General features: G+C 40.6%; 1 protein-coding gene across 6 annotated transcripts in view; it reads right to left on the bottom strand.

The window, feature by feature from the left end:
* The window catches only part of gria3a (glutamate receptor, ionotropic, AMPA 3a), a 66,895-nt gene that overhangs the window by 37,514 nt on the left and 10,226 nt on the right, over positions 1-19,155 (bottom strand). For all 6 annotated transcript variants that reach the window (XR_011684851.1, XM_071460260.1, XM_071460262.1 and 3 more), the window contains exons 3-4: positions 15,541-15,780; positions 870-1,057 (exon numbers count right to left, since the gene is read on the bottom strand). Coding sequence is in view for 5 of the 6 variants with exons in the window: in XM_071460260.1 (XP_071316361.1) it covers positions 870-1,057; positions 15,541-15,780 (428 nt within the window). In the remaining variant the exon portion in view is untranslated. The remainder of the gene's footprint in view (positions 1-869; positions 1,058-15,540; positions 15,781-19,155) is intronic.

Here is a 19,155-nt window from a genome sequence, read left to right as displayed (position 1 = left end):
TGTAGATTGTCATTGCTAACTTCATTTTAAGGTTGGGAGTAAGGTCAGAAGCATTTAGATTTGGTCTAAGTCAGGATTTGCGTTAGTCAGTGGAGATTATCAACATTCGACTATCCAAATAAAAGTCCATCCGTTTGCTTGAAGCAAGTGTATTTAATCACTGGTCTCTATCCAACTGCACAAAGCTTGAGAAACAGCACACTTCAAAATTCATTTGCAAGACAAACTGTGACCACATGTGCAACATAGCTTCTAATCCTCCAAATGAACAGTAACGATCTTCTGAGTGAGCGAGCAAAGTCCCAGCTAAGCCTCAGTGAATACATTTTTGATGATAAAGTATTTTCTATGGTGCAGCCACAGTGAGCGGCACACCTTAGCAAACACTGAATGTGAATCAAGACTCATGTGGGAAAACTGCTAGCTGATGATCACCTAGGAAACAAGGATGAGGAGGCTGTTTAATTCCTCCACATGAATTAAACCCAGGTGACCTCAAACAATGTGCGCACAAAAAACAACAAATAACAAGCCTTAATTGAATGTACCCGTCTTGCTTGTTTCAGCATCGTCTCTAAATGAGGATGCTGAGATCTGAGGCAATCATGATGCACTCCAAGTGCTTAGGGTAATAACAAAAAAGACATGTAATGTAGGGAGCAGAGCAAGCAACGAATGTGCCTTATTTTACTAAGTGTGTGAATGGAGCTGGTGTTCAAGGCAAAAAGTGAGGAGTAGACAGTGTTTATTCCTTTAGAAACAATGAAACGCGCAGAGACATGAGGCTGAATAAAGGCATTTAAAGAAAGAAGCTGTGTTTCTCGTGCCATATTTTCCTCAGTTAAAGCAGACGGTGTGTTTCTCTCTACCTGCTCCAGTATGGAGTTGATCCTATCCACCTCACAGTCGATGAGAAAGCGTTTCTCCTGCCGGCGGTCCATCTCCTCGATGATGCGTCTGTACTCTGTGGGATCCACAATGTTCCCCACTGAGCGAGCTGTCACCTGCCAGTTATTGGCTACGGCCGACTCCATGATGGCCTGGAGGATTGTAAAACCTGGAGGAGCAGAGGGAGAAGTGCTCCATCACACAACTGTCTTTTTGGATTTCAGTGCACAGCAGCAGATACAAGCTGTGCTGGGAATCCAAACACAAGAGCTGCAAGGGTATGCAATGGTTAGCAACATGTTTAATAGCAGCATGTTTAATGTGTGAAAAGATTTTTATTAAAAATTGTTAACAAACCCATGATGCATCATTGAAATGTTTATCTAAACAATAAAAAATAAAATCCTCTTATAAGAATTACCTGCAGATGTGCTGCAGCTTATAATCTGTTTAAATAGTGATCCAACATAAATGGAGACAGAAACTGTCTACAGCAGGTAAACAGACAGATTTGTACACCCACAAAAGATTAAGTTAAAGCTGTGGCATCTATTAACAAAGACGGGGTTACAGAGCATAGTTGGTGTCCTATGCTACTTTAGCAGTGTGTCACAGGAAGTCACCTCAGTTTCCTCCGTCCTGCCTCACTGAGGTATATTCACACATCCAAATTTAAGGCTAAAGGTGAGACAAGACACCACAATAAGACATGTAGCACATATTCCAGCAAATGTAGTGAAACGAACTGCTAAAGAAGCAGCTGAGCAAGCACAAATGGTGAAACTCAATGGTGTGTCTGCTTTGCGGAGCTCACTGTGCCATGGGATGAATCGGTAGATGAGGCATATGAAAGGAAGAAGCTGAGCTAACAGTAGCCTGGCTAAGCAGGGACACTGAAAAGCCACTGTACACACATACAGGGATGTGGGTAGTTCCACTGAGTTTACTAAGGGGTTTAAGAATTCATGGTCAGCAGTCATGACTGGTCATAAAGCCAGTTTCTAAATCAGCCAAAAAGAGAAGTCAGTGGCTCTAGCTGATAGGAAGAGGAACCACAAAGATCTTGTTTGTTTTAAATAGTTTAAGACAGAAAAATAATTAGTGCCTATTTCTTTTGGGCAGTTTTTGTTGGAGCAAGGCAGCCGTCAGCTTATCAATTTCCTTCCAGAGACAACATGTTATTGTCATTTTATGCATCTTACAATAACTTCCAGCTTTGAATTCATTAATCTAATGTTACAATAAAATCAGTGGGGACATTATCAGCTACTTTGCATTATGATTTTTCTTTTCTTTTTTTTTTTTTTGTAAATCTGAGTATATTCTGTTGTTGGTGAAGTTAAAAGGAGGTGAAGGTGAATCGTTAGTCTCCTGGGATTGTTCCAGGAAGCCAGAATCTCCTGCTGAGCTATTTTAAGGTTTCATGGAGCCCATTCAACAAAACATCTGTTATGTGATGACAAATACAACAACATATTTGGACCTACACACACCAACAAAATGTTCTCTGAGCTAAGCGTCTACACAAATGCTAACAACCACAAGAAGTAATTATATCCTGGCTTTTGGAAAATGCCATTAAAATCTGACTGGTTACATTACCAAAAGGTTGAGCAACACTGGAGCTTTCAGGTTCGAGTTGTTCTAAATAAATGTGATTTATAGGTTATTCATTTACATTTGTATTATGTTTATTCTTGTGGGTAATAGATACAAGATCATTATAAACAGAGTGTTTGGCTGATTGACCTGAAGTGACAGAAAATGGCTCACTGCCACGGGCCATGTTGCCTTTTTAAAGTGATCAATCTCTTGTCTAGCATCAATCCGTCTGCGTACTGAAACAGCAGATGTTAAAGCTTGTGTCTAATCTCACTGAATAAACTTAAAATTTGCGCAGCTCAACATAAACCCAGTTCATTGTATATTGAGAAGTATAAACTAGGATGAAGTGCAGCCATTTGAAAAGCATGTAAGAAGACCAGCGAACCTTGAAAAGGTAACACATTATCAAGCAGAAAAAATATTAAAACCAGCAGAATGTATAACAGCTCCGAAGAGACAAAATGACAGGGTGTAGAAATTAATAACATGCATCAGAAATTTGCATATTTATATTATCAGTGGAACAGTACAGTTGAGTGGTGGTGAGAGCGCGTGGTGGCAGAAGCTCATTACGTGCTGTATTAGGTCATAACTAATGGACAGGAAAAAAAAAGGTGCAGACTTTTTTTTTTCCTGTTTAGCACAGAGTTAAAACACTACAGCTGACTGGACGAGAGGAGCAGAGGCAACATCGTATGCTGTGTTACCCTTTTCTCTCAGAGCAGGGCCAAAACCACTGATTCCATAAAATAATGGTTTTTATTACGGGTGTTGAATAAGCTGGTGTAAAATATGTTAATGTAAATACAAGTCGGCTACAGAGCCTCTCTACCTGATGCAGGCATCACACAGTGAACACTGGTTCTCGCTGTGTGTCCCAGTTAATGATCTCCCTACAGCACAGACCAGACTGCATTTCACTATCATGGCTACTTCAACGGTTTATATCAGTTTCTGTATGTATGCCTTATCGGCTTATGTAGAAATATATATAAATGAGTGTTCTTTAATACTTTAGACTTAGTTTGGCCAGGTTACACAGTTATTTATGCATCATTTGTAAATGTTGGGTATTATAAATGGAAACTAGCACTTTGCTCAATGACACTTTGACACTAGAAGCTGTTTGTACTTTCATTGTCTGCAGGAGGAAAGTTTCTCTGTGCTCTCACTAAAGATGCATATCTATGAACATGTGACATCACAAGTTTGGAAGCCAATCGTGGTTCAGTATTCAACTAACACATCCATCTGTATGCCATAAAAATTGTTAAATTCAGATCAGTCCAGTCAAACTATGTGCCATATTGGTTTTACTGGTTTTCTTGTAGATGCAGAGGGAAGTGTACATTGGATTAGCTGATGGCAATGAATCCCACCACCCATTTCTTCATTGTACCAGGTAGTGAATAATTAGTAATTGAATGAATAATAATTATTAATTAAGCTTTTATCAGTGCTAAATTCCTTTTTAGTTCTATTAAAATGTGCAAGGTTGAAAAATATCTTTAAAGATGGAACCTCTGTGATAATACTGGCCACTTCAATTGGTTGAGTTGCACTGATTATGATTAAATCTGAATGGTTATTTATGACAAAAGGTACAACAAAAGTAGGTTAAAGGGACCTGAAACATTTCTTAATTTTCGTCTTTCATTTTAATGTACACTTAAATAACATATCAACACATTAAAAGACAAATGTACTACTTTTTTACATTTCAAACATATCAGCTGTAAACATGAGAATTACCTTGTCAAAAGCCTTGTTACTCAATATGCAGCTATGCTGCAATTAATGGAATAAAAAATCACAGTTACTGTTGTGATAATAACGCAAACACACAGTCTGACTTGTGCCTTCCAGGTACTGCACACAGCAGTTGGATGTAGCAACCAAACAAAAGAAAGATTTGCCACTGTAAAAGGTTCAGAGAAACACCGATACATCTCAGCATTCACCTTGGTCAGAGATGACTGAACCTGAAAAAAATACTACGATGTAGGCGTGCAGAGGTTTAAAATTATTTGGAAACCACAGATGTACAATATGTTCTTCTGGGGGCTACTAGCAGGGCTTTTGGGCTTTGTCTTTAGTATTAGTGTGCAAATAACTCAGTATAAAAACGCGTTAGGCAGTGCTGACCTGTACTTCTGACTTATGTGCACCATTTAATCAGTAATATAAAAAAAATCATGCATTCACAGTAAAAAGACCTTGCTATTCTCAACAGGCTCAACCATTCAACTGTCTGAGCTGACGTGTTCCCAACACAAATCCTGTATTCAGAGCACAGCGACTCGGCTGACATGTTCACCTTCCAATCCCTTGCTGGTGACCTTCACAGTGAAGTGCTCAGCAAACAGCACTCAGATCAGGTATGGCCTTTAAAGACAAGTGGCTCTTGCTGGGCACCACTACAAAAGACAACCAGGAGTCTAAAGAGGCGACGTGCGTCCACATGTCTGATACTCAGGGAGATCAGGGAATTCAGAAAGGGTGTTGTGTGACTGTCCTGTCTCAGTGCATTGTAAAGAGTGATTATAGATAGGAAACTGCTGAGTTAACCTCAGACTGGTCCCAACTCTGTCATTGTCCTGCCTTTATCAAGTCAAACAGGCAGAAACTTGTTTTTTTGTTTTTCAGTATCAGTTAAAAGATATCAAAACTAGACTCCAGCACAGTAAATCTCCGGAGCCAGAGGGGAAATAAAAAGGCTAAGGCTGAGTGTCAGCTCTCCTCCCAGTATTCTGACACATAGCACTGAAAACCTTAAGCTGGGATATGCATGACATTTTGAAATGTGTTAGTAGTTGCTTAAGAAAAGGATTTAGGGGGATTTACAAATGGTTCCCTTGAGAGTTTTATTTTCATTCCTTTTCTGACACTAAACTAAGCTGGATATTCTGGATTTAAACGTTTGTGTGAGCTTGTCGATGTTAAGCTATCGAGTACGCTCTCAACTGACGATATGTGCAAATAATAGCTAAGTTCGAAAATGTCCTGAACTGAAGGAATTAACTGAATGTGACATTGAGTTCACTCTAACGTCAGTAGCCACAATGCAGATGTGAGATCTGAATGTCAAAGGACACGACGGTCTCTTGGTGAATATTAACACTGGTGTGATTTATCAGTCTGTGCACAGATGACAAAGTCTTTTGGTCAAAGAGTTTGGGTTGACTTTGTAAACAGATGGTATAGTTTACAACAGCCAGCAGGCAGGGCAACCATCAAGGGCATTTTACAGAGTCAATTATTCAGTACCATCCTGAAAAATAATACATATTCAAAATCATGAGCATATTGTCTCAAGGCTATATATAGCACCCAAAAAACATTTTGCAGAAACAGCTTTGACTTCAGGGGGAATAGGAATCAGTTAAATGTTAAATTTCAGTTTTAGACTTGCCAATAAATACAGAAATTTAGACTCAGGAACAAAATACTCTCCAGGTCTTCCAGGCTTTTAACTTCTTACGGCTCACTCTTTCACTTTCTTATATTGTATAAAGGCTATTTCGGTCTTGATGAGGAAGCTGCAGTTTTCAGTAAACAAACGTAGCGACTATGTTAGCAAGTGAAGAAAGTGGAACATCTAGCGAGCACACAATCCACATATTTCCCTCTCAGAAGCTGATAGAGACTGAAACAGAGCAATGAGACCAGTTTATACTAGAAGTACATTTGTCAGAAACACAAATACATGAAAATGTTGCTGTGTGTCAGCTGAATGTCTGAACAGGCAACTGTTTGCTAAAGCATTAGCCAAGTATTAGACAAATTAGGGCTGTGTGTGAATCAGGTTGTTTTGGTGTTCTTCTGTTCCCAGTGGCAATGAATTGATCAACAGTTTTAATGCTTTGTAACAGCTACAATCAATATTTTTCTTTCAACGTCTTATAACTATCGTATCACAGGAATACATGTGCTCAGCAGATGAATCAGCTAACTCTGCAGTTCACCTCAGCTCTACAGCTTTATAGAGACTTGTAGCTTCTTGTTTTGGTTTTCTAGCCCACAACTTTACTGTTTGGTTCATTCTCACTTGTCAGTGTCACTTAGGCCACAGCAACTCTAAAAACAGTGGGTTTATAGGGCTGCTGAGCACCAAAAGGCAGACAAAGTTAGCAACTAGCTGATAAACATTTAGCAAATAAAGAGCCAGATATTTCCATCAGGAGTTGGTGGAGACCAAAAACAGAGCTAAAGGGAGAGTGAATACTGGAAGATTTGCCAGGTGACAGAAACATGACTCCAAAAGAAGGTTTTTTGTTGCTTTATATCTGCTGGGTGTAAAAGGGCAACTGTTGCTACCGCCCCCAGGTATCCAAAAGTCATTCACTGCAAATTTAAGTAAATACGAATTCTCCCTTCCACTGTAAATATTGAAAACTAAGAACAAATGACATAATAAAAAAGAAATATTTACATGATTGAACTACTCGAAATCTATGGTACTGTTTCTTAACATTTATACTTCTTTATATTTGCACATATACAGTTATGCAAGCATCTGTGGAATTTGAAGTCTGAAAAACAAAGAGAGACAGATACAGTATCTGTGAGCAAAGAACAAAAGGGAATAAAAAGCTTTGGGTTTTTACTGCAGTATCACCTGCAGTCTTGCTGCCCCAGTGCTCAAATAGACAGTCTTTCATCAGCTCACAAATGGGGCAGCTTCTCAAGGAGAAGGAGGAGAGGACAACTGTTCTCCTGAAGAGATAAGTGGTGACATGAACCAGACCTGCAACATGGTGACAATAGGTAAAATGTTTTAATGTCAAAGCAAATGAGCATGACATTTACAGAGCAAGAACCAAGTACAGTCAGGAAGAGCGGCAAACTAATGGTCAAATGCGTAACACGAGTTGGGCAAAATACTTGCTAGCTGCAAGAAATCAAGCACAGAACAACACAAATACTGTATATGTTGTCCCAAATGTCACATCCTCTCAAGCTACCACACTATAAGCACAATAATGAGATTATGTTCCATACTGTGGTTATGCTCAAGTCCACAAACACAAACACTGTTAAACACACTTTGCTGTGAGGTTTGTCCACAAAATGCACCCAGAGGAATGCCTAAAGATGACGGCCATTGTTAGAGCAGGCAACACAAAGCCGAGCCGGCCTGCATGTGGGATTCTCTTGAATATATGAGCTCAGTAGCCCACACAGCACTGCCCAGGAGATCAGACTGTGCTCCTCTGATGTGGTGTTCTCTGCAGCTCAGAGGATTGGATTTATAGAGCACAGCACTGTTTAGCTATTGTGTGAGCAAAATAATATTGTAAGCTACTCACGGCCATGTATTGCACATTGGACTAAACTAACTGGTGTATTATATAATTGGTTGTTTTTCTTTCACAAGTTACTTAAAAATGTTTAAGTCATGAAGGGAAAATATTTGATCAAATGTAGAATAATACATTTAGCAGGAGGTTTATTTTCCTCTGTGGCAGACAGAGCTGGAAGAAAGAGAGTAACTGAGGCTCTGCTGGCACCTGTCCGTGTGTTTCTTCTTCTCTGTCTTGGGCAGCGGCTCACATGACGGCTGAGGGTGGTGTGCAGTCTCAACTGTGACTCAGTCGTCCCTCCCCCTCCCTGGAGAAGGTGACCTCTTTAAAATTCTCTCGCAGGCATCTGAACTGTGCCGTTGTCATGGGAAGCCCAAAGCTGAGCGCGACACCAAAGGGAACTCAGACAAAGCCACTGAACCTACTTCAGAGAAATCTCCAAAAAATCTCAAAGCTTATACGAGGCTCCACTGAGAGGAGTGTTTTCAGTGGGCTATGTTAACAGAGCCGGTGAAATAAAAAAGAATTAGAGCTGCCAAATGACAGTAAAAGGACACTTTTGAGTACAATTAGCCTAACAACGCCTACTCCCAATGCAGACCAATGCAGATAACAGCTCCTTGTTCCAAATTAGCTGAACTGCAAAGAGCCCTGCACCCCCACACCACCCACTCCTGCCAAATCCCTGATCAGAGCTAATCAAACAGATTATTTCTTATCTAATGACAGCTGCAAAGTCGCTAACAGAATGTTGAGCATTTCTCCTCCTGTTTCCTTTCATCTTTTATGTAACTTCTGTCGCGCTTTAAGATGATTCAGACCCTGAATACATATACTCATAAAAACATAAAGAGAGAGCAAGAGACTAAAAAACACATGCATATAAAGCATAGATATTTGGATTTGAACCAGATACAGAGAAATGGAGCAAGCTGGCTCTTGACCATCAGTGAGAGCTGCACTAACTGCCTGTTCTATTTCTACTCTCCTATAAAAAAAAAACACCCTCCCATCTCTTAAGCAAAATATAAATGGCGTTTCCTCTTGGGCAAACAGGGAAGCGCACATCACATCAATCTCTTTCATAATGCAAAAAGACTACTGTTGTAATGGCCTTGTGTTATCCTGATAGCTAGTGTCCTGAAATAGATAAGAGGCATTTTAGCAACACAGAGACAAAAGTCAAGGCATAAACAGAGCAGTGGCTAATGAAGCAGTCACCTGGTTTCTTATTTCACCCTGCAAAGTGCTAAGGTTAGAGCAGATGAGATATGACAAGCTGGTTCTCACAGTAAAAGATGAGAGGGTGGGGGGGGGGGCTCCAAATTCATAGTAAAAAACATTTGGTGCATCTGACAGCATGTCTGACAGTGCTTGGCCCTCTGTGCCATTTGCTGTGTTCTGACGCAGGAGAGACACAAAGGCTTTGCTGACTCCTCTGTTCCTTCCCTCGCTCTTCGTCTCCGTCACAGTTTCATTTTCTTTTCTATTCATTTGAAGACGTGGCTATTTCTCCGTCTGCGAGCAGACGAGACAACAATGTTGAGCTGCGGGAGAGAGGAAAATCTCAACTGTAGCTGGAATAAACCTCTTGCTCCTGAGCTGCTCGCCTGCTCTGTGCCCTGTTCACTCCCTGAGCAGACAGGAGTGAACAGACATTCAAAATAAGAGCGGCATAAGTGGAATCACACCTGGTGGTTAAAGGTTCAATGATCAATGATTGAAATTAGCCTGTGTATTGATCCCTCATTTTTTAAGTAGCAGTATTGTGAGTCAAGAAGCAGAGGGGAAAGCATTGATGTATATATAGCACCCAAAAAAGCATTGATGGTATATTGATAATAGCAACAGATACAGCAGATGTGATTGATCTCACTTCAGGCTGCTTATTGACAAGAGTGTAAGATGTGTAAGATCTCAAATGAATTTTGACACCTCCATGTAATAAATATAAGTAAAAGTCAAATATAACTTTTATTTCCATTGCAACACACATTTCACAATATAAAGTGAGAGCTCCCTCAAACGCTTCTCCCATCAAACTTAAGTGCACATGTAGAATTATTTGCTATGTCTGAATTAACAATTCCTACATTGATTTTCCAGAAGATTAACAACAGTTACATTCACCATAGTGGATTTATTAATCAAAAAGACCTTTTCACTGAGCCATTGTGCTTTCATTTGTCATCCATTTGTCATGAATTAGTCACAGTGGCTCACAGTAGTGAGGGTACAGGGAGCTGTGTGGGATGTAGGAACTGTCCAAGGTCCTGAAACAACGATCTCTGCACTGAGACAAGTTTTTCATCCAACCCTGAACGCTTTCAGCTAACAACATTAAAGATGTGTGAATGAACACAGAGCAGAAAAGATCCAAATGTACATTTTCTATCCACTGCTGCCAGTTTAACAATGCAATTAATCATGCAGCCAGATTGCTGCAATAAGGGCTTGTTTACATACATTGGCAGAGTGAGGGGGCTACATGGAGATGCCCAAACTACAGACTGTCTGTAATGACACCAAGCTTTGGAACTACCCTTTTAAAACATAGCACAAAGATTTACAGAGTGATGCAACTGTTTAAAGTATGTAATGTCTTTCTGATGGTTGCTGGAGCGACATTGGTGTGTTACTGTTTCTGCAACGCAAGCTTGTCAGAAAATCTGTTCAATGGAGAAGAAGTTTCGACATCTGAAGGCAAACATGTCCATAATAAGAGGCTGTATTCATTTAAATCTGTGCTTTATGGTGGTTTGAGTCTATAATTCACAAGTCATCCATGCTGAGAAACCATCAGATTTGATAAATTCGCCCTTCCCAGGTTGAAAAACTCTTGAAAATGTTTGGTGTTGTGCATTAATAATTCACATACGTGATTTTGAAGATACAATGGGCTCGATACTGCAGAGTGCAGCAGAATGTCTGCAGCTTACATGTTGTTTGATGTTGTTTTCAAGCTGCACTGCCTCTGCATGCGTGGATGTGCATGGATCAATTGGTGCCATTTTGGGCATCTGACAGAGTGAGAGCTTGATAACAGAGGTTTGGTTCATGCAGAAACACTCCGACAGCTAACGCCTCAGCTGTATCTTCTCAGTGAATGCACACTGCCCTTTGAGGTTTTCACCAATGAGGTCACCGCACAGTTACACACACGCAGCATCTGAGCTGCCTTTCCAAACACACTCCGTTCCCTGCTGTAAATCTAAAAGCAATCTGATTCCCATGGAGAATATAAAATTCATTCAACACGCTGAGTTAGAGAAGATTCTCAAAAGCACTGAGCCAAATAAATATGTTATCTGTAAGAATACAAGAAAAAAAAAAGTACTGTTCTATTTTGAAAGTTTATTAAATTTGACATAGTCCTGTGTAACCTTGTCATGTTTTTTTATTTAGAGCAAGAGTCTTGTGCTTTCTCATCTGCATCTCTTTGTTTTTTATTATCCTTTGAAACCCATCTAGCACCTTTCAGTCACTACTTGTCTATGCTGTTACATGTGTATCCCAGTGACGCTCTCCTTTGCTCTTTCTGTGTTTTCTACAGGGCATAATAGAGTCCTTGAACAGGGGGGAAACAGCTCTCTTGAAGCAGACGAGCTTGATTGATGAATCTCTGCCTCTGTCCCAATATTAGGGCCCGGGAGGAAAACATTGTTTACCCACAGAGGGGGGTAAAGGCTCATTGATACGTGTCCATCTTGAAGTGAAGGTGCAGGAAGGTGTTCATAAAAGGGAACAGCTGCTTGGTGCCACTCTCTCTGTCTCTGTCTCTGTCTCTCTGTCTCTCCCACTCCCTGTTAATGAGCCTGTGTGCCTGGCTGCTGAGTGCAGCTCTTTAGCAGCATGCAATTAATCAGATGTTTCCTTGCGGAGACGAAACCAACCAGACATTCAGCAGCAGGGCGGTGTGATTACACACTGAATGCAAATTCTCCACCATCCCGACCATCCCCATTTGTCAGAGCAGCGGGAGAATGCAGGAAAAGCTGCAGTTAAAGGTGGTTAGATTGCAGTCCTTCATTTTGATGGCAACAAAAAGAAATTAAGATCTAGTTTGCATTACGCTGAGTACTTGAATCAGGAGGCCTACATTAGACAGCAAGGTTTAGATCTCACACAAGTACATTTACTCAAGCAGCCTTCTATACTTAAGTGTTTTGCATTTGAAACTCTGTATTTCTGTATTACCCTTCAGTTCAGAGGGAAATATTGTACTTTCTGCTCGACTGCATCTAGTTGATGACTTTATTTACACTGCAAATTCAGATTAAAGATAAATTATGGTATAAGGTAAAACCTTGCATGGAAATTCACAAGCTCCCCAGCAGTGTATCATTAAAATTAGCTTCACCTACACCAGCTGCAACATTAATGTGCTGTACATGTTAATGTATCAATAATTATAATCCAATAATACTACTAATACAGTACTTTCTTCTGAAATGGCCCATTCTTCATAATGAGTTTCCATTGTGGTATTTAAGTATATTTTGACACAGTTACTAAATAAAATTTTGAGAGCAGGACTTTTCTTTGTAACGGAGTATTTCTACACTGCAGTATTGCTACTTTTATATCTTTTAGATCTAACTTCCTCCACTACTGATCTCAGTACATTAAAATCCTCAAAAACTGCAGAATGACATTGCTTCTAGCTTCTAGCCGATTGCACTTACCTACAGTTTTACACCATGCGGCAGAAACGACAGAAGAATCCAGAGATAGAGATCATCATAAGGGAGAGGACTAGAGCAGAGGTGCAAACCATAATACACCACAATCACCTCTGTAAGTATCAAATGGAAAACATGCACTACTTCTCTTCTTTATGTTTCTTTAATGGAATGATGATCCTCAAAACTAACCCCAAAAACAAACACTACAGCAAGTTATTTTATCTATTAAGACCCTCATGTCTTGTGGAAATGTTTTCACATTTTATATTTCACAGCAGAAGTTGGACTGTGTTTCTCTTGACATCAGTACAACCTTTGTTTTCTTAAAACTGCAGCTCAAGGCACTTTCACAGTGACTCCATCTCTGGGCCTCGGTGGTTTCTACTGGGTGAAAACATTTTTCTAATCGATAGATTTTTTTCGTAATATAAAGGTTTTCTATTATTTTTGAAACTTGAAGTGAGAAGTATTTCATCCAGCACTGATCTCAATCTATTAAGTACTGAACGTAAAAAACTACAGAATAACATTGCACTGAAATACGGGTTTATTCAGTTTACTGATCGGTTAATTGTAAACTGTGTGCTGTAAAGTCTTTTGAACTGTTGTGAATGGTTATACTACGGCACCTCCCGCAAAATGGTGAAGCAGTATTTGCAATTTGCAGTAAATAAGCTAAACCTGGTGCGGTCCCTCTCTCAGTGGCCAGCTGGTGATGCCCAGATGTTTCTCGGTTCAAGAGGTCTTTCCTGCCAGCGGCCATTAGTCTGTTTAATGAGGACGTTTCGGTACATCCAGGATAAATAGGTGATGTTCCACTGCAGCAGATAAACATATCTTTAATGACCTGTGTGTGTAAAAGTGTAAAGTTGGTCTTTTTCTTTGTTGTGTTTCTCCTGGATCTCTGCGGCTTCCTCAGTTTCCCATTTTTTCTAATCAATTATCAAACAATCAGTTCTTGTAATGAGATGAAAACAGGAGCAGGTTCCTGTAGAAATCTGCTATGTGAACCATGCTCTATTCATTATGTAGTAATTATTATGAATATGTCAATTAAAATAGTTTAAATCAGTACAATACTGCTGACATAGGACAGCATCGCCAACATGAAAGTGAAGCTGAACTTGTCTGCTGTCGATACTATGTCCAATTTGAAATACACACTGAAAATTAAATGTGCTGTTCATACATGAAGAGGCATCGCTGGGCATTTTAGTTTCTATTACAGTCAAAATCTCATCCTACAGACACAGGTTTGATGGTAGTTATGCCTTCAGGCTATGATGACAAAAGAAAATCCTTTTATGGTGTGTGATGAAATGGGAGACAGAGTCCACTTCCCCAAGATCTACTGCAGGGAACTGACAGATTCATTTTAATAATTTTTCTGATTTCAAGCTGACTCTTTAGATGCCTTTGATTTTTGTTCTGATGAAGGTCCTCTGTTGAGATAAGGCCAGTGTCTTGTTAAGGGACAGACATTATATGTATCACTGTAAAACGCCACTGTCATAGTCCCTGACAAACAACAACATTCACTCACAAAAGCATCTCTCAGAAGCCCCCTGCTCATCCCTCTCTGGCCCTGAATGGAGCCCTCTTCCTATAATGAAGATTAAACTGACATTTGGATGAGTGGTGGGTATATTGTTCCAGGACCTTGATGGAGAAGGCACTGGCAGCCAAAATAGGACGGCTAACTAGCCTCTCAGCAAACACAAGCTGTGCAGCATGTGGGAATCCATCCTAAACTACAGTGTTTACACTGTGTCACGCTGTGGAAAGGGGCCGTGTTTTACAGATGGTGGCCCGTCAGCCTCGACGCAGCAGGTGAGAGAGGCCAGCAAAGTCAAGCAGAGCTCTAAGGGCCACATCAGGAAGCACTTCTGAGAGGGTTGATTGTGCCCAGGAGAGGCTATAAACTCCTTAATCATTTTGTGTGAACCACGCCAGCCAACCAATTATCAGCTTCTGCAATCTGCCACAGATTCACAGACACATCAGTCAGATCAATAAAACAAGCCCCCCCCCCCCCCCCCCCCCCCCCCCCAGAAGTGTTGCTGTTGACTGTGTTTGTTATAAGGGTTTAAATAAGCTTTTACTTTGTGCCAGATGTATGTAAATCTGTTCAACATACTGCCAAAAAAAAAGCATTTTTTACAGATGCACAAAATGGCTCTGTTAGAATTTGTTTCATGACTGAGCGGTAGATTAGACACCCACCTGAAATGGAGATATATAAAGTGAGGCGGGGGAAGTGGAAAAGGAGTGCACTTGTCCTAGAAATGCTCTATGTCAGTTTAAAAATACTTAGAATGCACAGTTTTGAACAGTTTGGCACATTTAACGGCAGAGACTGCACCCTGAAAACTTCTACACCTACTGATTCATTTGAAACGCATGGCAACGGCATCACATCATACAGCACATCTTTGCTGCTACAATCACTCCGTGACCAGCTTGTGGTCCAAAATCCTAACAGACAGGTTGTTGTGCTGTGTCTCCACAAGGCCTCTGCAGTTGCTGATCCTCAGAGGACGACAAAGACCCGAGTCTGTAAATAGTTGGCCTACATGAGGGGAGCGGGAGGCCATGAAGCACATGCAGAAGTTAGAATATGTTGTGCTCTGTCTTTATATAATCCAATTAGAGCTAAATGATAATCAGAGAGTGCTGAGGATTAGAGGCTCAGGCGGCTGGAGTCACACTATGGCGGCACCTGTGAATGACTCATTCCTCGGAAGCAAGGAGCTATTGAGTGCCTCTGTAAGCAGCATTCAGCCAAATAGTGAAGCAATTTAGGGCCATTACTGACATAGATTAAAATGCATCAGACCACTTAGAATGAGAATTGGGGATGAGGGATTTACATATTAAAGAGTGATCATATACACTGTATAATAACACATCTGCATGAGCAGTGCCTGGCGTGTCTTAACTTTTTCCACTTTCTCCTGCAATGAGATGAGATTTCTGCTACTATGCATCTGTCTTCTGCCGAGTGTTAGTTTTGTGGTGTTTGCACAGATGTGTGAAAGCGTTTTACTTACTACTCTTACCTCTATCAGTGTCGTAAAGGTAGACGAACTTCTCCCACTTGTAATGGTCCAGCAGACTGAGAACAGCGCCTCGCAAACCGGGCCTCATCTGGATGACAAACTGCACATCAGCGTCGATGGGGAAGCTGGGTGTAATGAAGGAGGTGTGCAGCGCCCCGCAGAAGGAGGTCAGCGTGTTCATGGACTTCCTGTCGTAGAAGCCGAAGATGGCGTAGACTCCTCGGGAGAACTGGGAGCAGACTGGCGACGGAGACAGACAGCGGGTTCAGGTTGGAGACAAGCACAGAGTCAAAACAGTAATTTATGATCGGCTCTTCCTGCTGTCACAGAGGACGCCCAAAAATCACTTCAATGTCTGCTAGTGACCAATGTATGGGTAAAAAACTTAAATGTAAGGTCGGGATGGGAGAGAATTCATGATGGAATTAATCAGAGGGAAGCAGTGGCTCTCTGAATAAATGTGTGGCATGTGGGATGTCTGCTCCCCGTGGCCATGCTGTGCTGCCCGGTGCCCTTCACTTCTCCTTGATCTAAATGCAACTGCTTGGGTAATCAACTAGATATAATGGGGAAATCAGTGCACTGGCCACAGCTCTTAATGGACAAATACCCTGAAACATGAGCATGCAAATGTGCAAGCAGTATAAAAGATTTATATCAAGCTCTATCTGCTACCATCTGCGTGCCTATGGAAATGAGCTCCAGCCATAAACACTTAGTGCATCAGACACTCAGTCTAACACAGTGTTAAGTATTTTATTTTATTTGTACATAATAAATGAGTTTAATAACACCAAGCAGGGCTGAATCAGGGATATGACCTATGTCTTAATATTAATAATAAATGAAGGAAATGCTGCTCTGGTATTTATGACCCTCTGCTCCACATAGATCACAACACTGTTCATTGAAGCTGCTCAGTATCACAAATCAGCGTTTAATGATGTGATTATCTACCTGATGGGATTTAATGAGCTGTCTTTTTCCAGAATCTGTAGGCTGAAATCCAGTTATTCTGTGTAAAGTGTATCCTGTAACACACTGTGTAAATGTCTGCTAACACTTTATAATAAGGGAACAAAAGACAAGTGAAGCAATGTATAAGTGGAGCATGACTCCTGGTGATTTAATCCATGAATTTTTCAGGATGTATCAAGAATTCCCTTTGTGCCCCATTAACAAATGATTAAATCACATATGGGTTTATGTGATATGCTTTTCACTTAACTGATCATCAATTAATGCTAATTCACAGTTTCTTTATACATGAATTCATATAACGCCAAATTAGTGGGGTCCTGCTACTTCAAAAAGGAAGTTTAAGAGTTGACACGTGAGGTTTTTCCTTTTCTTTTGTTTTTATTGGTGCTGAGATGATGCAGCACATAAGATAATGCCACACTAAAACCAAAAACACGTAGCAGGTAACAAGTCAAGGGACAATGGACATAAGGACCATAGCCCTGACGCATATAACAGAAGGTGTGAAGTTTTCAGTGTCTCTTCATCATTGCTTCAGAAATTAAATCACTTACAAGTAACCTGGGTGACATGTGATCCCTCAAGTGAAATTACTTCCTGGTACTAAGCTGTGAATGATTAGTGGTTGTAGATTCACTGAAAGCAAGTATTTGCTAATTATGAATAGATCATTACTTAAACGTGGTCTCTCGCTGGGAGCAGGTGGTGGTGACTGCCACTTGACAAAAGCTTCGGCCATTGTTTTTATATTTTATATATAAGTGGTTATGATACACCCTCTGAGCAGCGCTAGGTCTTCAGGGCAGATTGGAGGCTACAGTGAGCCAATATTGGAAAGTGACAAGATGGACTGTGGCTAGCTCGTTAGCATGCTAATCAATGGAAGAAAAGCTGTAATAGAGACAAGAGTTAACATTGTCTCTACTGCCTTCCACCACTGCACACAGCTCTTGGCAAGTAAAGGACTGAAGTTTGCTGATCTCGCAACATTTATTTTCGACTGGTGAGAAAACAGCTGCTAATGCTAATGTTGACTCTGTGGCAATAGCAAAACTTACAAATAGCTCCTTTAAAAGTTTTTTTAAAAATGTGTCTCTTCAAGTAAAATCAAACAGTGTTTAACACTGAATGTTTGCTTCTTCAAGTCATTATTAAATTATCTGTGCACGAATTAGTGTCCCCTTGAAAACTGAATATACTTTATTGCAAAGAAACAGCTGGTGGGCTATTTCACACACCCAGAATTAGTTTAGTACCCTTAAGGGTTAGCGAATAACATTTGGCACATTTAAGGGAACACAGTAAGGAACTGTATTTTACATAAACACACTTCAGATATGATCGGTTAAAAGGTTGAAAATGTCCCCACACATTTATGTCTGCAAATGCGGTAAAATAATTTCACAGTTGTGTGATTCCTCCATGTGTTCAGTTGGAGTTCAGCGCTCTTATGTTTTTCAACACTTGCCTCTCTTCAGCTTGACTTTTCCATTAAGACGACCATTCATTCACCCACACACGCCTGATAGCTCGGTTCAGTCATCTTTCTCTCAGTCATTTTATCATTCCTCCATCCCACCATTTTCTCAGCCTTCACACATCACATCAGATCTCACTGGTGTAAGAAATACACAAACGCAGGCATCCACAGAAATGAAATAGCTGCACCTGTTTGAGATGATACTGTAATCGAGCACAAAAATCTTCCAGGGGGTGCTGCACCATTGTTGTGCACTGAAGGACCATTTCTAAGCACCATTTCAAGGACTCAAAGCATTTGATAAATAGCCTGTGGTAAATAATGCTCCCCCTTCCTAAAAAGAAAAATGTCAGAGCAGATGAGCTTTTTTCAGTTTTCAGATTCACAAATTTCAGCAGCAGCAGACAATGTTCATCTCGGAAATAGGAGGCAGCCATGAAATTAACACCTCTAAGCTCAGCCAATATCATCCAATTCTATTCTCAAAATGGCACCGATATTTTTTGATTGTCAAGGTTAAATAGACAGCTGTTCCCCTAAAGGACTAATGAAATCGTATATTTGGGCTCATCAAGCAGTAAACACTATTCAACTACAGTAAATTCCCCTGATCATGGTCAGCAATAAAGTTACGCATCATTGACTTTATTACAGCGGGAAAGAGGAGCTTTTTTTTTGTAGCTACTGCAGACTCTGAGCATCTCTGTCTCTAACACCTCTCACACTCTCCGTCCACTTCCATCTTATTTTCTCCATCACCTAACGAACACCCACATCTGCCTGTCATTACAGCTGCTATCTGCATGGCTCTCTCCCTCACCCTCCGTCTCTCAAACTTAATGCAGCAGCACCGGTGCTGTCTCACGTCTTCCAGAAACTCAGAGCTTTTAGGGTCTCTCCTGTTGACAGTTCGGGGGAATGTTTTTCTGAGTCTATCATAAAACTGATGTAGAGATGAAGTTGTAGTGTATGGGCACAGCAGGGCCCAGCCTACAAAGTGAATTCTTAAAGCTGTATTGCTGAGGGGGAATAGAAAGGCGCTGCTATCCTCGCCTGAACACCACACGCGGCGAGGAAATTGAACTTTATGCATATAAGAAAGTGAGAATGAGGGAAGGGATAGAGGAGGACACACACTGAGATGAGGGAATGAA

This window comes from Trachinotus anak, unplaced genomic scaffold (assembly GCF_046630095.1).
Source record: "Trachinotus anak isolate AG129_WGS33_773 ecotype Australia unplaced genomic scaffold, CSIRO_AGI_Tana_v1 ptg000024l, whole genome shotgun sequence".
NCBI lineage: Eukaryota > Metazoa > Chordata > Actinopteri > Carangiformes > Carangidae > Trachinotus > Trachinotus anak.
This window is presented reverse-complemented; position numbering and strand designations above follow the sequence as displayed.